The sequence below is a fragment of the Dryobates pubescens genome, chromosome 2 (genome assembly GCF_014839835.1).
Source record: "Dryobates pubescens isolate bDryPub1 chromosome 2, bDryPub1.pri, whole genome shotgun sequence".
NCBI classification, from domain to species: Eukaryota; Metazoa; Chordata; class Aves; order Piciformes; family Picidae; genus Dryobates; species Dryobates pubescens.
In genome coordinates this window covers 33,983,799-34,009,813 of record NC_071613.1, presented here as the reverse complement: position 1 = coordinate 34,009,813, position 26,015 = coordinate 33,983,799, and the positions used below count along the sequence as shown (strand labels likewise).

Sequence of the window (26,015 nt, the reverse complement as noted above, 5' to 3'; positions counted from 1 at the left end):
TCATCTAGTTCCGACCCCTCTGCCATGGGCAGGGACACTTCCCACTAGATTGTTTTGCCCAGAACCACATCCAGCCTGGCCTTAAAAACATTCAGGAATGGGGCTTCCACCACCTCTTTGGGCAACTTGTTCCAGTGTCTCACCACCCTTATGGTGAAGAACTTCTTCCTAACATCTAATCTAAATGTGCTCTCCTCTAGCTTGGATCCATTCCCCCTAGTCCTATCACTATTTGACACCCTAAAAAGTCCCTCACCGGCTTTCTTGTAAGCCTCTTGTAGGCCACCTCAGTGAGCACATCTGGAGTGTCATGGTCACACCATCTCTTTGCCGCCTTACTTAGTTGACTCCTGCTTGCTTTTCTCCAATTTCAAATAGTAATGGCTCATACTGGCTTTTCTCTATGATCTCTATGTCCTGCCTGTGTTGCTCCTCAGCACAAAATGAGCAAAATCCTTTGCAAACCAAGTCATACTTTACAAAACCTGAAAGCAGAAAACATGACCTGACCCACTGAATCAAAAAGGGAGAGGCCTTCACATTGCTGCCTGATGGTAACAGAGCACACCAAAGCATGCCCCAAAATAGAAAAGCTATCTCAATGCAATTCAGCTGAATTCCTCTCCGAGACAAGCAGAAAACCAATCCAGCTTTACACTTTTCACCATTATGACCACATTTTGTTTAACATGGTACCAATATATGAAAGTTTTCATTTTACCAATATATTAATGTATTAATAAAAGTTGAAAAAGATGTTAATTAAAAACACAGAATTCCTGATTCTGACAGATGATAAAGGAAAAGAGAGAAGTAATTCTTCTATTTTACCTGTAAGAGTTTTGTTAATTGGGTGACAGGAAAATAACCTTTATGATACACTATTTTTTTCAGTTAGAATCTGTTTAGGCTCAGTAATAAAACTGTCCCGACATCTGACATCTCTAAGAAGACAATTGATGAGATCAGACTCAGCATTTGACTCTACAAAGTAACATGAGGATTTTGTGGCATTATATAAGTGTGCATGAATTGATATTTAAGCAATGAAATAAGATGCTCCACATTCACTATGGGCTCACGTGTAGTTTGCCAACTAATATGTTTCTTACCTGACTTTGCAATAGGAAGGTATTCTGGTGCTGGAATCAGTGATGAGAGCTCTGCCAGCTGCCAATGAGCCACAGCTGCAAGCCTAAAAAGAACCATTTGTGCACTAGTTAGGGTGATTATTTCTGTCACAAACAAAGTTTTCTATTATGCAAATGTACAAAACTATGAAATAACTCCTTGTGTGGCTGTTTGGAGGGACAAACCTAGGAGAATGAAAGAAGCTGCAGCTTCTCGCTAAGTCAGCTCCGTTTATGAAACCATTTAGCAGGTCTGATTCTAGTGTCATGCTCAGCTCAAGGGCAGATGAGGTAGAAATCTGGGAGTAGGGGAACCATGTTTTATTTCTCTGAATTTTCAGGTTCTTGTTAGTCCCATTGGTTTTAGTGGTAACTACAGTTCTGTCAAAGAAGGCAAGCAAAGATCTGCTGCACAAAGCCAGACAGGTCTTGGTGCTCTGCCCTGCAAAACTCTCACCAATGTTAATGGGGAGTCAGTTCCCCTTTCTAGCTTTCCTTCCAGGCCTGCTAAAATAATAAGTATGTCCCAGCAGATTAAGACACAAGAAATCATCTCTCCTATGTTTATCTTGTTCACAAACCCTATTTGCATAGCAAAATGCATCTGTCTGTATTCAAATAGTATTTCAAGTCCCTAGAAACATCATCTCACTACGACACCGATTCTTACAGGAGTGTTTTTCTATCCATTCAATTGCTAAGCATTGCTCATTTTGGGAATGCATCCTCCCTGCACCATGGACTACAGCTGCATGGTGACATACTGGAGTACTCCTGGACACAGCTGTCCAGGACCAGCTGTCACAGAAGTTGCAAGATCAATGCTTGAGGGCTCAGAGATGCATATTTAAGCATCACAAGGGATCCTTCCCTACAAGCCCCAGTTCCAGTTATTCCACTGAGTGAAAGGTGTGCAGACAAGGCAATTGGGCAATAGGAGACATATATTGCCAGGTGCTACCTAGGAACACTACAAACTGAAATATCATCTTTGCATATATTATATATGGGCCATGGACTTTGGTGTATGGCACTTTTATCCCTTCAACCAAAATCATAAAAAATAAACTTCATGCTTGTAAATTCAGCCACTGTATTTAAGATCATGTACTGCCTTTCATGAAGCCATGTACAACTGATTAGAAAAAAAAATACATCATAGCTCTCTCCTAGTGAACAACATTTAGAAGAAGCTGGTTTAAGAGTGCATAAAGACTCCTCTCCTTCTGACTTGAGCGTGACAGATCCAGAGTGATAAATATTTCAGAATGTCAGCATAAAAAATAAACTAGGATATTAATTCAGCAAGGTACTGACAGGAACTTCTGAGCACTGAAGCACTGGATTGTGCTTACGCCTCTTTGAGTTACAGCTGCTCCCAGACCTTACTGAAGTTAATGACTGCTAAGGACAGTCCTTCCAGTTGTAGTGAAGGGAGCAATACCACAACCCCTTGTGCATCAATACTAAAAGTAACAGGAAGTCAGAACCCCAGGCCACCTGCCAAACTGATTTGAACTCTCTGTATGGGTAAACAGGTTTCCCAAGAGTAACAGCAAACACAAGGGTGATGTCCAGGGACTGCTTATGCCTTTCACACTGAAAGCATCACTGCTAAACTACAGAAACACACCAGGCTCAGGGTTAAGGCCATGTCATTCTCTTCCTGGGAAACACTTGTTTCACTGGGCTGCAGGGTTGTGCTTTGCTGAATCCCATGGTACAGCTTCCATCCAAGAACAAGAAAACACTTCATTTTGCTAGCTGATCTGCTGTTCTGATGACAGCACATCCTCTGAGCATATAGCAAATATGGTTCTGATCTCTGTAATTTTTTAAAACAGAAAGTTCCTCTGTGTGTTTTAATGACACACAGAAGAAGATACCCACAGATTTGCACAAGAGGATTCTGAAATCCAAGCATCACGTAACTTCTTAATGATACATGATTAGCTCTCGAGACACTAGATATAAAAGGATATTTCTAGGGAGAGCATTTTCCCTTGATTTATGTACGGAATTTGACTGGCTTGGGAAACATGGCACAATGAAAAGATTGTAAGGTGACTCAATTACTTAAAGAGGGAACGTAATTTCTTCAACAGTAATAGTTTCCCTAACACTCTGTTAGGAGCTGAATTGCTAAAATAAATAATGCAAGAACCTCATCCGTACAGAGGATGATCTTAACTCCAAAGGATACTCAAGAAGCATGCATGAAATTCAAAATGAACCACATAGAGGCTGCACAGAAAGCAAGGCTCATATACTACATGTTGCAGGCAATTGCTCTTCATGCCACAGTGCATAGAACTGGAAACAACAGTAAGAAAGATGGGGTGCTAGGAAAAACTGTAGTAGATTGCTTGGGTAAATAATGTAGCCTCCACTGATGAGTATCTTTCAGAATAAAGTGGACAGATTTGTCAGGATATAAGTAAACTGGAACCAAACTTGGGCACTGGAAATAAGAGGACTTTTTCAGGGACCCTTGCCTAGCAAGCATTGAGGACCAAGTAAAACCTGATTTGTTTGTGGAAAGGGCACCAGGAAACACGCTGGAAACACGTCAACTTAAGGTCACAGGTATGTAATGCTAGGATCTCAGGTTGGTGGGTCAGGCAGAGCTCTGTTTTTCTAGACTCCTTAAATCAGTCTATGATCACAGAGACATGAAATTAGTGGATTATTAATTTTATATTTGAAAACATTTGCAATCTTTACCTACAAACACAAGACAACCTTCAACTCTAGAATTCATGGCTGCCTAGAACCAGGTATGCTCCAGGCCACAGGAGAGGTATTTATATCCCAAAGCCCATGGCAGGGCCAGACGTGGCAGCAAACAGACCTAGTGGGCTGAGGGCAGGCACTTCAGAAGCATGATGGTGGAAATAAGTCCATACTGCCAGGCACCCCGGACCTGTGCAACTAGCACTGAAGCAGGCTGCCCAGAGAGGTTGCAGAGTCTCCTTCTCTGGAGACTTCCAAGACCTACCTGGATACATTCCTATGCAGACTACCCAAAGTCATCCTGCTTTGGCTGGGGGGTGGGACTCAATGATCTCTGGAGGTCCCTTCCAACCTCTAACATACTGTGATTCTCCAACAACAGTTAATACATAGGAAAAAAATAAATTAAAAAGTCTACAACAGCAATTGTGAGGTTGAGTAAGTGTTCCAGACACCTAAATCAAGAGACTCCCTTACCCTTCTGCCTCCAAATGTTGAGGCCATCCTAACCCTGATGCCATGACCATGGCATGCTCTTCCCCAGGTGAGGCTCCCTGGTCCCTCTTCCCAGTGCAATGTCCCATTTCTGGAGAATACCAACAAGTCCTGGGAGCTCTTTTAAGAGAAAGAAAGGTCTTGAAGACATCTCTCACCCTTCCCGCAGCCACCTTCCAGCCAGCAGTATCCCTCAGTGATCCAGTCCTCTGCAGAAAACACGGCAGCAGGTGAAGAGAGGGTGGCTGCCACTACTTGCACAGCTGGGGGCCCTCAGCTGCAGGAGCTCCCCTGTGCTGTGACAGGCATAGCTTCAGCCCCAGCAGAGCTGAAGCCCAAAGCAAGACTGGAGCAACGGTGCTGCTGGGAACTGCTCCCCAAACCAGGTATATCATATGCTGAATAGGACATCGGTGATATGGAGAAGACAGGCCTGGCTGGGCTGATGACCCTGCCTCAGAGCCGTGGTTTCCTCAGTATTCAGGAAGACTTCAAAGCTGGAAGAGAAGAATGTGGGAGGCTTCAAATCCCAGGGCATATTTTCCTTCCCAGAGCATGCTTATTTTAAAACATGTCTTTGCCAGTCACCTGCTTAGGCCAGCAGCAGCAGCAACAGCTATCCTTGCAAGGTCCCTGCAGCGCAGAGCACCCCTCAGCAGCAGCTCAGTGCCTCGTGCACCTGTGACTCGCATACTGAGAGCTTGTGGCTTTGTGGGCTTTTGAAAGGCTAATTATGCAGCAGTTTGCTCATAGCCATAGCGTGTGTGGTCAATAGCACTTGGGCAGCTGGCCAGCAATGCGATGCCCTTCCAGTCTTCCTCTGAGTGCTAAAAAGCACTTTTTAGAAAATTAAAATATTAACTAGCCTCCATGAAAATGGAACCAATCAACTACAGTAAAGCAAGTTAAGGGTGAATAGTGTTCCACGCTGAAATCTAAACAACTTCAGTGCAAACAAACGAAATAGAACTGTGCCAAAACATGGCTGTTTTTCAGAAATAAGCCAACCATTGTTAAGTCTGGCTGCAGTGACCTGGAGCACTACAATCATCATTGGAAGTGCAGAACTTCTCTTACGGTCACCTCTGTTTCATATGTAGCTTTTTAAAATTACAAAGTTATGTAGTATTTTATCATCTTCCAGTCAATGGCAAAATTTTAAAGCATTTATAAATTTACAGGAAGCCTTTTATTGCCAAGGTTCATTAAATACACACTGATGAACTTAATTTCATTCCTTTTGTCTACCTGCTGCTAAATCAGAAGAGAGCTTAGGAAATCTAGTGATGGATGACACATGATGAAATTAGTAAAACAAGCATGAAACACAGACTGAATAACCAAGGCATGAATTACCTAGGGGTGAATCAACATTCCTACATAAGCAGCAGCAATTCAAGCTTCTAGACACATCCTCAAGAATACTTCCACCCCAAGCACAAATTGCTGAATACCAGACACCAAATGCGCCAACTCAGATGTCTTCTTGTGACTGTGCAGTAACTTCACATGGGGCTACAAAATTTTTAGCATCTTACGGTACTAACAGAAACACAGCTGTCTGTATTGAAGGTAGGTGAAAAGCTTGCAACTTTGAGTTAAAAGAGAGATGGAGACTCTCCTTTTATTCCTTGTATTTCTACACAAAACTTTCTTTGAAGCGAGTGTTTAAATTCCAAAACGTGTATTTGGTAAAGCTGGATGGAGTAAGTGCCATGCTTTCAGCCACAGCAGCCTATTCCCAGATGCTAACAACAGGAAAAACAAGTCTGCATGTAATTAGTGCAATGCATAACCCCCTTATTTTTAGGTAGCTGTAAAACTTCCAGTTACTTAAGTAGTTCTCTAGAACTTTGCCAAACTTTCCTTTGCTAGGCGTAACCATAATACATTCCAGACACATAAAAAACATTTAACACAATCCTACATCCTTTCCTTAGGCAAAAACATTCTTTGATTTAATTTCTGATACTGACACATGCAGGGTAAGTCTAGTGTGAGCCTACAGGTATGGCACATTCTCCTTGAAGAGTCTTTCACTCAGTCTCATGCTGTACAGGGTGAGAAGGATGCAGTCCCAGTACTCTGGTGTAATACGAGGCAGAAGGAGTCACCGAGTCTAACTTTATGAGCTAATTTTGTTTCATGGTTAAAGCATTCTATATGGACCCACTGAAATAGTTAAAAGTTGCTTTTGTGAGGTCTGTTCAGTGAAATTATGTTTTGGTTACTTTGTTATGACAGATGTTTAAGTTGCATGGAATCCTCCTCTTCTACCACCACTGTTACAGAAATTAATTAATCCACTATTTGCCTTCTGTTTGTAATTAAAGAGAATATGTTTTAAATAGCCAAGTGTAGTTCAGTGATACGATTCTCTGATTTGCCCTCCCTTGAAATGCAAAAACACACAATGAAACCCTTGAAATTTCAACTGTCATTGTTTATTACTGTTTTGGCTACATTCTCTACAATTTCAGCAGCATCTTAAAGAGACAGTTAATGTTTCTTTATATACAATGAAAACAAAATGGCTTGCAACATCAGAAACAAGAACAACAGTTTAACTGTACAATACTAAATGAAAACCTGTGGTAATACAGCCTCCTTTTTCTGCAACATGGACAAAATTACATATAGGTATTCAGCATCAAGAATGGGACAATAAAAGAATGGTGAATGGGAGAGAGAAACACTGTTCTGCAAAGTAAGTTTCTACCATACAAGGCAGTTAGAAAATGTTTCACATTTTAAAATATCTGTACAAGCCACAAGAAACATTTCCTTGTTGATAGGAACTTCCAGAAACAGAGAATAACCATGAGCAACTTCTACATCTAGTATCAATGCGCTCTGCCGGCTGAGAACGCAATAGACTGACTTCAAGAACTGTACTGTATATTGCCAACACAGATCTGTTTTACATGCCTGGTTAATGAATTACCTACTCTTAGTCTCTCTATCACGTACAGTTGACTTGCACCTTAAGGAGGTCATTTGATTCTTTCGCAAAAGTAAAAGCAACGTCATTTAGCAGCAATTAAAAGCGCCTTGAGGGAGACTTAAAAAAAATACAATATCCAATTAGAAAAAGCCATACTTTAAACATTTGTACAGGAGTAAGTTGCTGAAATTTAACTGAAAATGTGACAGCTGTACAACAATTTACAATAGAGCTAGAAGGGAATTTATCATTATTCCTGCATAGAACATTATACATAACCTGTTTGCATTTGGTTTCATACTGTTGCTTGCTTTTATCAGAAGCCTGGAAAGTTTCACAAGTTTCAATACCACAGCAAGTATAGTATTTTTAGCAAATTGAGCAGATTCCAAAATTAGCAATCTATTTGAGAAAGAAGTACCAGGAACTCCATATCACCCTTCCATCTAAATTCAGTGAAACATCGCCATATTTTCGGAGGTACAAGCCTGAGTTGCCAAATAAAATATTACGATTTCATCTGATGAATCTGATACAGAAGATACCTTTGACTGTCTCACACTCCTTCCTTTGGTTTCAAAACATCAACGTCTTGGAAAGATGGCAGTTTATTTAGTTTATAACCAGGCACAAAAAAATTTCCTGTGTTTTCAAATTTGCCCACTACCTTTTTTAATTTAAATAATGAAAAACTACCCTTCATGTTAGAACTTTCCAGTATGAACCAAATGTACTTTAAGTATTAAAAAGACTATTTACAGTGTTCCCCAGAAAAAACTAAAAACCTTTTCTTCAGTCTTAAACACAGTATACCTGTTAGTGTGTAACAGGCAGTGTCATCCTTCAGTGTTTAAAGGTATTTCTCAGAAGGGTACATTTATTCACAGTCCATGATCCATTCCAATCATACAAATGACACTATGTAGGACTTCGGTCTGAAAACACTGTTATCAAACTTGTCCTGTTAAAAACACTCAAATGCTTTCAAGCTCAGATCTGCATCTGGAAACTACACAAATGTATCATGCCATTCCTCGGCTGGAGAAATTTCAGTACGAAATAATGCTTGATGTTGGTGGTGTAGGGGATGCTGCTAGCCCAGTCATATGCAAGTTTCCTGAAGAATTTGATCTCCTCATATGAGGGAGAAGATAAGGATCATTAGCCAGCTGGTGGACATCAAATCTATCCTCTTTTCGGTATGCTAAACAGCGTCTGATAAAGGCCTGGAGAAGAAATGTAAGAAGTTACAATACTATTCTGCCTACAAGCAAATAAGCATGTCCTCCTGGAAAAAACTGGTTTCTAAACAAATTCTCATTCTTCTGTGATTCAATTCAAATGCCAGTGTAACATTTTACTGCTGAGTTCAATGAAAAAATGTGATGTCACAGCACAAAAAGAGTAATTCAATAAATTAGTTGGCTTCAAATAATCACACTTCTAAAAATGTGTATTGCCATGTTTAGGAATTTTATGTACAAGCAAAACATTAGCATCTCACACACTCAACTAGAATTCTGCATGTGTTATCCATGAACAGCTTAGCAAAAACTAGAAGGAAATGTCAGAGAATTAAAAAAGTAGAAAGGAGCTCTATGGAACTTCTAAAACCATTCAGCTGTGTGGTAGATGGGAGATGTAGGATAGAATTTCAAGGCTGTAGCTGACCTTTGAAAGCAGGCACTACCTGCATGTGCCATGACAGAATAGAGCAAAACGTGAAATTCGGCAACGGTGGTTGCCACATTCAGTAGGCATGAAGTAACTAATAACCTACTTAAACAACTACCTGGCTAGGTCTCCTTTCCCAGGAAAAAAACCCTCAATGTCATCCACATAAAAATGTATCATCAACTGAAAAATCTGTATCTAGCTTCAGGACTGTCCTTCAGACACTTAGCGTTATTCTGCATTTATGTCCCTAGGTTGTATGCCAATCATTTTGTGCTGAAACTTTCTGTCAAGTCTTATGTCTAGCATAGACAGAACATTTGGTCTCCTGAGAGTTTGGACTCCAACATTTAATGATAGAAAATCCTTATTGCTACAGAACTGATTAGCACATCATTACTTAATTTAGAACTTAATTTAAAAGAATTATGTATCATTTCTTTGATAAATCTGTTCAGCTGTTTGTTCTTTGCTCCAATTAAAAACTGGAGATTAAAGGAGAAAAAAGATCTGTGACAAAAGTTCTGAAGAATCATGCTAGAATATACTTCTATCAATTGATCAGGCACATCTGTTAATATATATTTATGTGTTCTTGGACATTATGGATTTTAATAAAATTCTTCAAAATAAAGCCTTCCTAACAAATGAATTGTTAAGAGGTATTTGCAAGATTATCAGAGTAACAGTTTGTGTCTAAAATGTTTGTTAAATGTTTCTGTGACATTTGTTAAATGTTTCTGTGACACTGTAGACAAACTACTGCAAAGCAAATGAGAACACTGCAGAGAACAGGAGAAAACTGGGGAGGATCAAAGGATAGCTGGGGTCTGAAAACTAACAATGTCATTCTAGGTTCCATATTTGTTTCATCTCCCCATTTTCCCAATCAGAATTTCAATTTATGAGTTGTTCTTTTACAACTGCCAGGTCAATAAATCTGAAATATAATTTGGATTCTACACAGCCATCCTAAGTGGATTCTACAAAGTCATCATAAATGGTCTGAATTTACAAGTTAGTCTGAAATTGTAGTATAGCAAATAATTTCTTGCTCTTTCTTACAGCTGTCGTGACAATGTTAGAAAAAGTGGGGAATACTGAAAGTTATAGCCTTTCAAAAAACCCCACAACAAATAGAACATGGAGTACACAAAGAATGTAAAATAAGTTGCCAACTCTCCATGCTGAACTATTCACTCTTTCCTGACATCCTCTATATAAAAACTACTAATGACAAAGAAATGCAAAGTTAAAAGCCAGGGATACAAACTGTTAACATGCAATATTATCAGTTATATGATGTGTATTTGTCAACTTCATTCAAGGGACAGATCTTTTCCAAGTGAGGGTGAAAAACGTGAAAATGAACAAAAACTCAAAACAAAAAAATCCAGGACGAGCTACAGTTCTTCAGCCAAATTTTTACAACCTTAACTGCAACCCATTCACTAACACTGATTTTAGAAAGCAGAACCAACAGAAATACACCACAAATTCAAACAGCAGGTTTACGTTCCCTAAAGGCGTACCTTTTGGGGAAGTTAACACCTCTAGAAATAGGCTTTTTTCCTTATAATCTCTAGAAATGAAATCTGAACATTCCTCTTTTTTTTTTTCCCCAGCTTGTGTCCCAAATTAAAGTATGTTTAATTAGTTGCAGAAACTTCAATAGGCCTTCTAAGATCTTGGCATTTTTTCCAACAAGCACACATCTACTGTAGCTGCTCATGCATAAACTTTTCAAAAACTGGGGCAGTTTTACCAACAATAACACATAGCTTGCATGTTCTTCCACATTCACTGAGTTGAATTTATGTTATAGATTTCCTCAGAGGCAATAATGTGGGAAAACACCTCCATCTATTTCTCAATAGCTAGTCTGTGGAGACAACTTTGATACTACAGATATTTCAACACAGTATTTTCAAAACCAGGACACATTGCCATTCATAGCTTTGTGGGAGGATGAACTGTTTTGGCAGTCTTACTGCCTGAACAGCAGCATCAATACATCTTATAGATTCTTAATCTTAAGAACTTATTTTTCTAAACCCAGCTTTGAATTAATACACATGTACTATGTATGACCTTTCAAAGGGAAAAGTGTTAGCAGGCTCCAAAGAGCTTGTTACTGTTAGCAGAGGTATTTCACAAGAACTTCTAGCAAGACAATTTGAGGAAGACACCTAAGGTCCTCTGAAAAATAGCACAGTAGACCTTTTTGAAGCACTCTATGTCAAAACCCACTCACAAATTTCTGGAATCTGTGTGTATGCATCTATCTATCTATCAATCTATATCTCGATCATGTACTTCAAAGTGCGACTATATATATATACATATACACATACACACACATACACATATGTAGTCTTTCTCTGAAGCACACAGTTTTGCCAAGTCCCAGAGTAAGTTTGCTGACAATAAAAACATCGAAATACTAGTTTGCCCTTATGTTTCCCTACATATTCAGTTACTATGTTCTGCAGCATTCTTAAGTAACAGCAATTGTACAGCTCAATCCTTTATGATGTATTATGATGTGTGTTTTAAAAGTTACTCAAGAGATCATATGAAAAGTTACCTTGGCTTCATTGCTTACAACAGGTTTGACAGGGAACTGAACTTCTGTGGCTTTTAATATTGTATTTTCTTGTAAAATATCTTGCTGTGATTGATTGTGGCCAAATGGCTGAAAAATAAGCACATGGTATTCTAAATGAGAGCTATCCAACTACTTTGATTTCATAAATGTTTATCCTATAGTGTGTTGTTGCAGTGTTAATACAAACTGATAACCATTCTGTAAATAAAAAGAAGTTTCAGTTAAAGTTTTGTACATTTCTTGCAGTATCAATGCACACTACCAAAAAGTAAGACAAGTAATTGTCCAGATATATTCATGTCTTTATGACTGGAATTCAGTCTACTGAAAACAAATATTTACATTAGACCCCCAAGACTTTCACACAACGTTTTCCTTACCTTTCTACCATAAAGGCATTGGAAAAAGATTACTCCAACTGACCATACATCAACCTTATTAGAAATCTTTGGTGGCTCTTTGCCAACTACAAAACACTCTGGAGGCAAGTACCTGGAGAACAAAACATACATCTCAGTGTCTGCAAGTAGATGCATGGCATCACTAGAACTTGGGTATCAGATTACACAAATGTAAACATCTATGGCCTTTTGACAACTCTGTGGTTTCTTTATGATTCATATTCCAACAGCCTGCACGCCCATCAAAACTGACATTACAATTTTTTTGTCACTGATCACTCAAATAGAAGTCTCTTTCATACAAGCACAAATACTCATTCTTGACTTCAATTACTAATTTTTTTTTTTAATTGGGGTCCTACGTTAAATATGAACCTTCACCATCTATCAGAGCAAAAAGATATGAAAGGCACATATAGCATTTTAAGAGAAGGCCTGGTTAGAAATCAAAGAGTATAAATTTGGCTTTAAGACCCTTTACTAAGTTTTTAATAAGAATGACAACATAAACAAGAGGCATATATGGTAGACAAAGGTGATTGCTAGCTCCATTCCTATAATCAGGAGGAAGCCATACATAAAGAGCCTTTCAGCCTCCACTTTCATTGAGGAAGTTCCTGTGCCATTCCTGAATTATGTAAGAACTGGTGAAATGAAATTGCCTTTAAAACCAGTATCAGTATGGTGGCAGTTACTGACTGTAACAACTAAAACTGAAAAAGGTATAGAAACTATCAGAACAACTACAGACAAGATGTTCTTGTATTAACAGCATAGATCACTTGGAATATATTTTCAAGGAAGAATTTGTGGAGTACTGAATAAGGAACTAGATGATCCTTGAGGTCCCTTCCAACCCTAACAATTCTATGATTCTCTAAGTATTTTCTTAGCAGAAAAAAAAGAGATAAGAATGTAACACAAATACAAATTTCACACCACATCACAGAATCTCTTCTGAAATACTTGTGTATAATTCTGATAACAACAACCAAGAAAAATGACCTTAAAGTGATGCAAAGGAATATACTGAAATGATCTGAATAATAGAGACCCTACAGTTTGGGAAAAAAAGCCCTGAAAGCTATAAAAACATCAAGGAGAAAGTGCCAGAAAGGGAAACAACCTGCTTCAGGGAGGACAGTGTTGGCACAGGAGCAAACAAGTATAAACTGGCCACAAATACACACAGCCTGTAAATTAGAGGATTAGGTTTCTAATCATCAGAGAACTGAGGTTATGGAACACACTCCAAATCAGATTACTGGGACAAAACACTAACTAAACTGAATACAAATGTCTTTAAGTTTACAAAAAAGATTATGTGACCCAACTGCACAGACAGGCAGGTAAACAGAACCAGTGACTGAGGAAATCCCTTCCATGACTATGCTACTGACAGTTTGTGAAATCTGCTCTAAACACTCATCCCCCACCTCAAACTCATTCAAAATATTTCTCTCCTTAATAAAGATTTTGGGGTCAAAGAACTGGAAACAGGAAAATTCACCATGACCTTATAATAGCTACAAACCTTTCTGCATCTCTTAGTTTACAGCACCACTAGTGCTTGTGATTAGATGAAATCCAAAGGCCAAAACTTTCTGACATACATTCCTACAATACTTAAACTGGTGTTTCATTAGAAGCATTAAAGAGTTAAAAAAGCCTAACTCTTCTAAAATGTTTCAACTTGAATAATCATCTTTTCACAGCATGTGAGCATTGGAATGCTGAGAAAGGAAAGGGCAAAAACTATTACATGCAACTTTGAAATATGGAAGAAGCTTCAGAACAAACAGGAATGACACTAGCATCTGTTTAGAGTTAGGTTTCAGCTCCTGACTCTGATCTTGCTACTGGTAGAATAAGGAGAACACGAGCAAATGAATACATAAGTAATAACCTGACCAATACAGGCTTTCTATTCCACCCATCCTAACACAGCTGCCATGCTTTCAGGCTCAAATAGCTACTGTGCATAAAGAAGCTGCATATTTAGAGAGCAAATTCTAGAAACAGCTTTTCCATAAGCAACAAAATGCTTATTGTCATTCCTCCTCCGTAGGCAGCTCTAAAACTTCATGGGTTTGGATAAGCATGCAAGTGCACACAGAAAACAACTGCTGAGCTTTAGTGAGGAAGAGTAAATACTCTTTTGTCCTAAGGACATTACCTGCTGGTAATCCCTGCTCTAAGATTTCCAAGGACTAAGCACTCACACTTAATCATCATAGCTCTGTCAAGTGTCTTTGACCACCTGCAGCCGAAGATTAAACACCTGCTTCTTCAGGGAAACTACATTTCTAACTAATAGTTATAATCTCCACATTTTTAATATATATAATTAAACATACACACACTCAGACTTTCACATCTTACTTTCAGGTTACCATTCAAACATTTTGGGGCATCGACATTCACAGTACTGCACAAAAATCTTTGTTTATCATCCATGCTGATGTTCTAAATCCTAGTTCTCCATCCAAATTAACTTTATGAGAGCATTTATGAAATCTGAACAATAACCCAAGTCTTCACAGCAAAGTTAAACCAGGCATTACCAGTACGTTCCTGCTCCCTGTGAAGTTAAATCCATTCCATCTACACCATAGCTGTCATCATCCATTATTTTGGACAGGCCAAAATCAGTAATTTTTATTTCTCCACATGCTGTTCCATCTACAAGAAGGATATTACCTATCCAGGAGAAAAAAAAAAAACCAAACTAAAAAAAAAGCTAACATATTATTTTATTTTCAAAACTAGGTTCAGTCTTCACAAACCTCTAATTTTGTGAGGGGTAAGCAACAACTTTACATAGTTTTTATATCATGAAATGTTATGTAACTTGATTATATTTCAGCACAGCCTCAGGAACTCTCTAGGTTATCATTACATCATCTGAAATGGCTCCCTCAGCTGGGAGCTGGCTGAACAGCGAGGAAATACCAAAATGTAGCAAGGAAACACCAAAAGGTAGCAGCATACTAGGCACAATGAAGTTTCACATTTTTCTGCCCAGAATAAATCCCACACTGTGGGTTTGAGGGCCTGCATACGTGACAAAATCATGCCAAGAAACTGCTTCAATACTGTGAACCTTACCCCATGTGACAAGGCTGTACAATAATTTTTTTTATATAGAAGTTATTTGATGAAGGTCCTCTAAGAGCAAAACCTAATGAGACTAAGAGTACATTCTGTACAATTCTGTAAGTTGAGAAAAATCTGTATGAACAATTTATTAAACACCAGCAAGCAAACACGTTGGAACTAAGAGTTACATTACAAAACCTCATAGTTGGACATGTAGCAGATTCTTTAATATATGAAGAATACCAGCATAACTTGTGTAAGGTAGTAAAACAAAGGCCGTGGAGTCAAGACAGACAGCACCGATCCTTATTATTAATTGTAAAGAAAACTACTGTCAAGTCCTGTTTTGACATGCTTGTACTGGGGTGCTAAAACTGACTGCTTACCCATTTTGATCCTTTACTGGCTAAGAAATACATAACAGAAAAATAATTTACACATCAGCACTCCACAGTGATCAGACAGGACTAAGTCAACTAATCATATTATTTGTTTATATTGCTATTTGCTGATGTAGGTGCCTATGTGTTATATGCTGTTTTTTTCCTACAAAATCAAATCAAAACAATACAAAGTATAAAAGTTATAAAAAACATTTTTCTGAAGACAGTAATAAAACTAGAAAGTAAAGTACACACTCTCTTTAATTGTTTACAGTAAGCCTGGCATAGAGGAGATAATTCTGAATTACAAACAAAATAAAGGATAGATAAAATCCCCATGACATTTTCAATCATAACGTTGCTCATTTACCTGGCTTAAGATCATAGTGTATAATAGGGGGCTTGATCTCATTGAGATATCGTAGTGCATTTACAATTTGCATTACAATGGACCTAGCTTCCTTCTCTGACATCAATTTATGTTGCTTGAGATAGAAATCCAAGTCATTGCCTTCACAGTATTCTAACACCGTGCAAAACCTAGGGCAGCATTTCAGAGAGACAAAATTAAGTAACATATCAAAATGCACAATCAGAGACATGACAACATAGTTTGATACTGGCAAGTTTAGGGATGGCTGCCTGAATATTAAATATTTGAAGGATATTGTTAATAGAACACACAACATAACTATTAGCTTATGAAAACTGACATCACTCAAAACACTCATACTCACCAAAGATAAAATGCATCCATGCAGAGAAGAGGGTAAGTTAAAAACCCCAAAATACTTATGTAGGCATATTTCTCAATAGAAAAAACATTCACTGTCCCTTAAGATGTGACACAAGTGGTGCAGCCCTGTGACAATGGGCTATGCTTAGGCTGGTAACACTTAGTCTTGGAAACTTGTTGAAGTTATAAGAGACTTTACGAGTTGCCCTACAGCAGCCCTTGTTCTGCCCAAAGCCACTAGAACACTGCATGTCCCTTTCACCCTCAGGACATCCTGTAGGGCTTGCTAGTCAGATGTTGCAAAACACCGTTTTCATCACTTTATAGAAGGTCTGCACCATTTAGCTGAGACCAAATTCTACAAGTAGGCTATTTTTTTAAATCCCCCTAAGGACACTCTGAATGCCTTGGCTGAAAACAAGAACATACATTTGCTCAAATACTCTTAATTTCTATTTATCTAATACACAACACTAAAATTCTTGTCAAGTTGTAGAAAACGCATCATTGTATGTACTCACGTATCTGTGTCCAGGGAGAAGTAGTCATATAGTTTAACTATTCGGGGGTGATCCAGTTCTTTGTGTATTCTATACTCTCTGCAGGCATGTCTAAAAGAAGATGGATACATTAACATTCTAGAATCAATAAAATGCTATTCAATTTAACATATGAAGCATAAGTCATTAATATTTACTTGTGGTAGTTTTCTTTCTTTTCATCCCTCCAGCTTTTGTTAAGCTGGTGAATCTTCACAGCAGCATATCTTTGTTCATAAAGATCAAAAGCCTAAAAAAGAAACCCACAAACACAGGAAAGTTATAACCGAAGATGATAAAAATAACACCCAGTAGAGGAAAAAAAACCCCTGCATCTAATTTTCAGGTCTATTGTAGTGCTACATCCCTCCACAGGTTAATCAATGTTTGCTCAACCAGCTTTTAATGAGTATAGCACATTACAATCCTTCTACTTATTTAGATTCCCTCCTCCACCAAAATGTAATGCACAAATGTACATGACTGAAACACCAGATTAAGTAGACGCAATGCTCTACCTTGTATACTTCACTGAAGCCACCTCTGCCAAGTAAATGGAGTAACAAATACCGTTCATTCAATGTAGGGTGATCTTTGAATCTCAAAAGAAGAAAAAAAAGAGTAATTGCATTTAAAATATATAAATAAGAGACTAAAATGTGAGCCTCTTACTACTCTTAGTATTACTTCTCAAATTTACAGAATGGTAGGGGTTGGAAGGGACCTCCAGAGATCATCTAGTCCAACCCTGTTGCTAATGCAGTTGTGCCTAGATCAGGCTGCACAGGAAAGTGTCCAGGCAGGTTTTGAAAGTCTCCAGAAATTAAGCCTCCACAACCTCTCTGAGCAGCCTGTTCCAGTGCTCTGTCACCCTCAAAACAAAGAAATTTTCCCTTAAGTTCTAGTGAAATCTCTTGTGTTCTAGTTTCTACCCCTTACCCCTTTGTCCTAGTACTGGCCATCACTGAAGAAAACCCAGCCCAAAATACACTGAATAGCATTACACCATGTTCAACAACTACATACATGCAGACATTAAAGTTCACCCATCTCTAAACTGGGCAAGTATTTCCTACTCTTTGTTGTGAAAGCTGGAGCCCTGAACAATTGAGTTAGCCTCCTGCTCTATTTGTGGAGGTTTGGGGAGGAGATACATGGGTAGAGAGACAGAAGGTAACGCTCCTAGAACAAGAAAGATGGCTCAGCTTTGCATCACAGCTAGAAACTGAAAACCCAGCAAGATCTGAGCCTGGACCAAACAGCGGCTTTGTGTCAGAACCCTCTTCCTTTCCAGATGGCTAGTTGCCAAGATGTGTTAGGAAAGACAATAGGGGCTATAGACCTAAATCACTTATCCACTGCTTCTGATTTCTATGTTACGAGTGTAAGCTGCAGCTTGGACACTTGGTATATATTCAAGCCTGAACTCCCACAAAAACATGAACACACAGTCTAAAGCTTTTCACTCTGCACCATAAAATGTGTCAACATTGACTGCAGAAAATGAGCAGTGAAGCTGCAGTATTCTGCTCATCTACATCCTGTTAACTGTTTTCAACCAGGACTGTAATTTTGATATTGTTCGCTGCACATATGCAGTATTTACGCAGTCAAAACCCGTCATTTTTCTGTGGCATTCACTTCTTTCTGTTGAAAGGTCCTTTTCTCAAAAATATCCCACTCTTCTAATGCAAGCAGTACTGAAGAGTGGAAAAAAAAAAAGTTGTAATTTAACCTGTGAAGAACTGCTTGTATGTATTTTTAAAATGAAACGTTCTGCCATTGAATTGTAAGCCTCAACACTATTTCTCATATCTAAAACACAACATCAATTTAGCTACCAATAAGCAGAATAGCCACATGGTAAACAAAAAATTCTCTGTATTCCTGCAGGGTAGATATGGGGACCATTAAAAGAGTTAAGCATAACTTTACCTTGTTGCTTTAATTTTTAAAAGTCTTAGTGTATACACAAAATTCTGCTGTTTCATTAATATTCACTAGTACAAAAAACCAAGTCTCATCATCTCCTTCCCCATGGCTCCTCATTCCACTGCTTTCTCTCCTTATGGCAGCAAAAGCCTTTTTCCAACTGGGGCAAAGAACTAGACCACAAAATTCATCTGGGGTTAAAATTCATCCACAAAGAGAAATCACAGGAGCTGATTTTAACTTGGATCAATTTCCAGTCTAGTCATGGGGTTTGTGGTGTCAGGTTGGACTCGATGATCCTCGAGGTCTCTTCCAACCTTGGCAATACTGTGATACTGTGACTAAAGAAATGCCATTGCAAGGGCAAGGGCTAATGGGTATAAACTACAGCACAGAAGGTGCCACCTCAACACGAGGAGGAACTTCTTCACTGTGAGGGTCACAGAGCACTGGAATAGGCTCCCCAGAGAGGTTGTGCAGTCTCCTCTGGAGACTTTCAAGATCCATCTGGATGCATCCCTGTGCAACCTGTGCTAGACTCTATGGTCCTGCTCTGGCAGGGCAGTTGGACTTGATCTCCGGAGGTCCCTTCCAACCCCAACGTCCTGTGATCCTGTTTTTCCCTCTTCTGTGCTCCCACCCCGCCCCCCCGCCACCACCCCGAAAGGAAATGAGACAAGGACATAAGTAGTCAGAGATAGGCAGAACCAGTTCCTTTCAAGCAACAGCCACAGCTTAAAGAGCTGATAAACTGTAGTGTTAGTGTTTGCATTTGTCATCACTGACTTATTTAGTTAGGTACTTATAACTTCCAAATCTACGTAGTAATAGCTAATATTATATATCAATTTAACATTGTGATATACTGCCATGCAAGCTGAAGTGGAGAGTAACATTTAACATAATATGAAAAACTGCATTTATCTTTTCCTACTAGGCACCTGTAGCTACCATGAATACAACACAGTGCAGTAAAACCACAGCTAATTTTAACTGCATCACAAAATTGCTGCTGCTGTATCAAACCTACCCACCATCTTCTTGCACATTGCCATCTAACTGAATTGCATTAGGTTCCCTCACAGGTATTGTTTTAGTCTAGTAATACAGTCTACAAGTTTTAGGTCTCTTGCACTATAAACTGTATTTGTGTTACTTCTTGAGTAGTCAATAAAATTTTTCAACAGTTCAACAAATTTTATGTAATTCTATTTTTTTTTTAAGTTTAAGTAAGTTGGTGTTAAAAATATTGAAGTTTATGAATGAGCCTCTTCCTCTGCAAGTAAAATGTGTTTCTACAGCATAATTTAAAAAAAGACATGCAAGTAAGTCTCTTACTGTGAATTATCTTCATTATTTATTCTTTTCAGTTCTCTTATGTGAAGATTCCTAACTCTTTCCAAACGTTCAAGTTCTGCTTGTATTTCAGCTTCCTCCTGCAAATGAAAAGAACAAAATATAAAAGCTCATTTACTCCCCATTTGAAAGGGATATTTTTACCCCTGCATCAATACTAGCGGTGATGGAGGAACATTACATTAAAAAACCCTGCTGAACTAGAAGAAAGCACTGCTTTTCTCTTAAAGCCAGAAAAATTCAAAAAGATAAGGCAAAAAGCCTGTTTCAAGGAACCTTTCTGTTCATGAACCCACAGGTAATGGGATGACACAGTTTTGTTCTGCATTGTAGGGATGCTATTTGAAATGAGAGGCAGCTGGGTTTTGTACCTCAGCCAAGGAGAGAAATTATCTGGGAAGCAGTCTGAAATTGATACACAAAGAAGAAAAAAACACGAGATATGTGCAGTTATAGATTTTGTACAAGCTGTCAAATTCAGAAAAGATGTCTAAACTATTTTGAGGCTAAAGTGCATATAAAAAAAGGTGCTGATACAAGGCACCAATATCAAGCTAATTAAAAAGAAGATTAAAAAAAATAATTTATCTTATTAAGATTACAAATGTAGAATGTGTATTATCTAAGATTTTGAGTGGAACTTCAAAAGAAGAATGTCAAGTAAGAGCATATTCCCTAATCAATTTCAGCACTTAAAATTATCTCATCTTTATGCTACATATTAGAGAACACTGAGATAGTCGGTTATTCAGAATATGTATCTATTCACAAAGTGAAAAACCTATGCTCATAGAAAGACACTGTAGAAAGGGTTAGAGCAGTTGAGCAATTTCAGAGTTAGAACCTCAAGAATTTGAAAGTTTAAATAAAGAGGATACAAAATCAGTTAATTCCAGAAAGCTTGTAATTATGGATTTATTCTGGCTGACACAAAAAAAAGAAGGCCTGGCATCCGATATGTGTATTTTTCAGTAGCAGTGCCCATGAAAGAAGCACCCCCACATCATTCTTTGGTTTTTTGGCACAGATTCTTGTACAGCCACATGGTGAAGCAAAATGGAAAACTAATCAATCTCTCTTCTTTTTTTTCCCTTTCCTTTTTTTAAACCAAAACAAACCGAAATAAACAAGCCTTTCAAAAAGATACATATTTGGGTGCTGGAAGAAGATAGGTCTGTCCTCCAACCCAGTTTATACTGTCATTGTACAACCTGGTGGTGCTGGTAAAAGCAAAGAGCAACAAGTTATGGCAGAAGCCAGTGGAAGAGAGAGAAAATGCTGTAAAGCACCAAATATGGTGTATCATAAAACCATGCCCTAAATCAAGAAATACATTTATATAATCTAAAGCATACATTAAATGATCGTATTTCCAATGAGTTGAAGAGCTTAATCTAGATGATTTCAGTGCATATCCGAAGTCCCCCGCAAAAAGCTAAATAAAAAAAACCTCTTAGCCCCAACCAAGACACCAGAAGAACCTCCATTCACAAAACAAGAATCAAATGCCTCACAATTTAAAACCTGGACTAAGGAACACTAATCTGCTAGGAGATCTGCATGGACCATTTGTTTTTCCTCACACAATGTCAAGGAAGTTTTTTTCCCTGTTTATGCAATGTTAAACTCTTTTTTATATACTTAGACTCATCTACAGCTCTCTTTTAAATACCCTGAAACGGCATGCAGTTCCTCATAACCCAACAGTCCTTCATAAAGAATTCCTGCCCTTCTCTCCCCACAAAAGGCCACACACTTATGCACACACAATTGTCGATGTTCTTCCCAAAGGCTGACAAAAAAAATTAAAAAAAATCCATCAGTTATGCCTCTTTTGGGCTTTTTTGTTCATATATTATGCAATTCAGTGGTTCTCAAAATGTGGTTCATAGGCCAATGTTAGTCTAAAGAGAACTGGCTGGTTGCATTGTTTCCAGCTGTTATTTAGGACACTCAGGCTGTGAATACCTTTAAGCAAGAATGAACCAGCTTAGCTGCCTCAGGTCACTGCTATATAAAAGGAAGTGAGAAAACAAGAGCCCCTCTCCAGGACCAAAGCTGCTAGCTGGAAAAGAATTTCCTGGGGAGCAGAAGGAAAAGAAAACTGGTTGTGGCAGCATGGACAGGACACCAAAAATAATAGCACTGGGAAAGCATCTGGAGATGCAGAAGGCAAGTTTAAAAAAAAACCAACAATGTAACCAGTAAAGAAATACTAAGGAATAAATACAGCTACATAAAAAGAAGATAGTGAAATTGTTTTTCTTAGTTAATGACAAATTCCATAGCACACATAAGAATTAAAATGCAAGTATGTATTTTTGTTATTATTTTCAGATATATTCAAACATGATTTGCTAAGAAATAACATTTGTTTCCCCTCTAGCATTTAGTCAAGGAAGTTCCTTTGTATAAAAAGTACCCCAGCATTAATGCTCAAGGTGAAAGAAAAAATTCAGGTATTGAACAACTTTGTAACAGTTTTCTTCATTGCATTTCAAATTTCCACTTGAAACATAAAAAAAAAAAAAAAGCAGCATGGAAAAAACCAAACAGAATTTCCTAAGAGAATCTGTGAAGTTAGTGCTACTTCTAAAGCACTAACAATGAAGAATTATGTGGGCAGTCTACTTCACTAGCGCCAACAAGTTTATATGCAGATTCCCTGCCACAGGTTCAAGTACTTTCTTAGCATATTCATTAAAAATAGCATCTGTGTTCTCAAGGGGTCCAGGTCAGTTTATTATAGTAGGATCTATAACTGGTGACTCATACATTTGAGGAGAATAGACCTGAAACTCCTGCAGCATTTCAAGGGGAAGAAACACTACGACCTGTTTCAACTGAACACCTCAAGAACTACTGCTCAGCAAATAAAGGTAGTTTCCTTTCACACTTGTTGGGGTATTTCTGCCTGCTTCAACTGTCATGCCTTTTCACAGGTTATTCCTCAAAAATTTTACTTGAGTAAGCAAGAGGTTATTAATACCATAATTATTATTCATGGTAAGTTGCACAAAAAACCCCAACAACCCAGAACCACCACGCCTGGCTTCAAAAAGTAAAATCCATTATAGGGCATAAAATTTAACAGTACTTTTAGTATTATGCTTTCTAATCAGATAGCTCTTAACAAACCTTCTTTGTCATTTTGATAGTACTAGTTTCTGTTTTTAGTCAAGGTAGAAAATAAATCAGAAAAAACATGACAGACCATATACATACCTTTTTGAGATGTCCTAATCGAAGTTTGAAAATTTCTTCTTGCTCATGATACTCTGCTAGGGTCAAACTGAACAAAACCAAACAAATTATAGCTTTTGTATGACAGTAAATAAAACAACAGCATTCTTATGTAAATACTACAAGTAAATGCAGAATCTTACATAAGTTAATTATTTACTATCACAATACTAGGACAAAACTTTTTAGCCATCTGAACATCTTTGTTTGCAATTCCAGGGTCAAAACACTTACACAATGCCTGGTGTTCTGCAATACTAACCCTCTCCCACTGGACCATTTCTATTCTCACAGATAACCTGTTAAGATTATCTGAGTACATCCTGAATCGTATCACCATCCCAGTATTTTAGCTGATGCTACTCCACTGTTTGGTTCTCAGCTCTAACACTTCATGAACCACAGGATGGAAACTCTAAAAAACAACTAGACAAGACTGGTAACACTGGATTTTTGAGCTGTAATCTCAAGAATGTAGTGCATAACATAGAATGGAATAATTTTGTTTGGAAGAGACCTTTAAGCTGAACCATTAACCCAATACTGTTAGGTCAAACCATACACTTCCAAGTTCACTAACACTACATTTTGCATGAGAATACAAATTCAGTTTTGAATTTACATGCAACTCTTTTGCTTGTTCTCTTGTCGTGTCCCTTTACAAAAAGATTCTTGGCTACAATTAATTCAGTGGTCTCACTTGTCTGTAGACTTGCTGGGAGACAGTCAGTTACCATCTAGATTGTTCGAACAGACTAGTAACTGAGAAAACCATGCAGCATCTCTCTGACAAATGATCAGAAAGGACACAGAAGACAAACCACCAAAGAAAAGAAACAAAAGACTTCAAATTCCAGAGAAGAAACCAAACATGTATAATGAAGGGGAACAGGAGATAGTGAAGGAGGAAAAGTACAGCCTCCTTGAAAGCATTCACACAAATCCCTACAAACTAACTAAAATTAAACTTTTAATTGTTTTGTCTAGATTCTTGCATGGTACAAAGGTAAAACTAATAGCACAACACAAAGTCCGTATTTTAGCAGGCTTAATTATCAACTGTCTTGGAAAGATAAGTTACACAAAGCGTTTAGATGATTATAGATGCCGTTCATATGCAAATCTAAGGAACTAGTGTCCAAAGAATCACCAGCAGTTTCCCAAGAGCTGAGAGACATAAATTAAGGTTTTTTTCTTACAGAAAATTACAAATTTGATAAAATTTGCAGAAATCTTAAAAAAAAAAAAAAAAGAGAGAGAGAGAAGAAAAAAAAAAAAAAGTCAAACAACACCACCCCCCTCCCCAACACTCAGAAACTTATTTCCTTTTAAATTTGCATAAATTTCACCACAGTTTTCAAAATTCTAAATCCTATCTTAGAAATTGTCAATAGTGAGTGCATCTTTTCAGGATAAAACCTGGTGGTTCTGAGGCTTTCACAGAATGGTAGGGCTTAGGAGGAGCTTGTGGAGATCACCTAGTTCAACTTCCTTGATTTGATAAGTAACAATTTTTGCTGCCCCTTTTCTGACTTGGCCAGGACAGATGATTGAGTTGACCACTTACACTCCATGAATATTAGTGAAAGATCTGGATTTTCCTTTTGACGGCTACACCTAAATTTCCAAGAATCTGGCAACAGCTTTATGAGACTGTCATCATTTCTCCAACCTTCTGGTCTATAATACATAGAAAACAATCAGGTGACAAAAACACCCATGACCACATCCTGCCATAATCTGAGAAAGAAGCAATCCTTTCTTTCAAGAAGCATCACATGAAGTTACCCTACATCTTTTTTATTCCCACTGGAATGAAAAGCAGCTTTGTATTTCAGTTAACAGACACCCCCAAACACTTCGAAGGCAATAGTCAGGAAATTTTCCTCTCCAAGAAAGGGAAAAGGTCCCTTAGTACCAGATTTTCAGACCAAACATTTATATTTTTCTCTGTCAGAATCTCCTCTGGGTTTAAACAATTTATGCTACACCTTAAAAAAAAGGGGCATTAAAGTCAATGTAAAATGGGATGTCTCCATAGCCAGGAAAGCTGGCAATGCATCATCTGCACAGTCCAAAAACACCAGCAAGAAACCTAAGAAAACTGCCCTGATTTCTGCTCTAATACACCTGCTAGATCTATCAGAAGTGAACATCAAAGTCACGCTAGAAAACTCACAGCAGCATCCTTGACATTTTTTCAATACTTCTGCTCAAACAGCAAACCAACATAGCTCTCAAAGCCAAAGTTTCAATGCTCAGTGTGCATTAGGTTGAATATTATTCTTTCCAGGTTTTTATCTACAGTAGAAATGACAGGTTCTTGTGTGTCCAGAAACACAGACAGTAAAGTTTGTGTTTCTCAGGAAGAAGAGTATTTAGTTCACTTAGCAAAGCTGAACCACAACTAAAATGCACTGAAAATACAGATTTTATGACATGACCTGACAGAATTTTCATTTAACACTGAGAACCCTAAAACCACAGATCCCCTGAAAAACTAACCTAATACAGGAAACCTGGTGCTTTTTATAAAACCTCAGCTATCTATGAAAAGTTATGACAAAGTGCCTAGATAGCTCCTTGCTTTTCAGAAAGTCACTCTATGTTTCCATGTTATATCCCAATAAATGACTGTTTTCCATTTTTCTATTTCCTTACAAATCTAACTCTACTGGAGGCACAGCATGATTCACAGCGATTTGAAACTGTTGTTACTGACCACCACATCCTCGAGGAAGG

The 26,015-nt window shown here is 38.0% G+C and overlaps 1 protein-coding gene across 3 annotated transcripts in view; it reads right to left on the bottom strand.

The window, feature by feature from the left end:
- Positions 1-6,795: 6,795 nt before the first annotated feature.
- The window catches only part of TLK1 (tousled like kinase 1), a 69,510-nt gene continuing 50,290 nt past the window's right edge, over positions 6,796-26,015 (bottom strand). For all 3 annotated transcript variants that reach the window (XM_054174581.1, XM_054174574.1, XM_054174586.1), the window contains exons 12-21: positions 23,256-23,322; positions 20,013-20,110; positions 17,261-17,342; positions 16,901-16,992; positions 16,725-16,814; positions 15,838-16,007; positions 14,550-14,685; positions 11,965-12,076; positions 11,564-11,671; positions 6,796-8,528 (exon numbers count right to left, since the gene is read on the bottom strand). In XM_054174581.1, the coding sequence (XP_054030556.1) occupies positions 8,352-8,528; positions 11,564-11,671; positions 11,965-12,076; positions 14,550-14,685; positions 15,838-16,007; positions 16,725-16,814; positions 16,901-16,992; positions 17,261-17,342; positions 20,013-20,110; positions 23,256-23,322 (1,132 nt within the window). In that variant the 3' untranslated portion in view covers positions 6,796-8,351. The remainder of the gene's footprint in view (positions 8,529-11,563; positions 11,672-11,964; positions 12,077-14,549; positions 14,686-15,837; positions 16,008-16,724; positions 16,815-16,900; positions 16,993-17,260; positions 17,343-20,012; positions 20,111-23,255; positions 23,323-26,015) is intronic.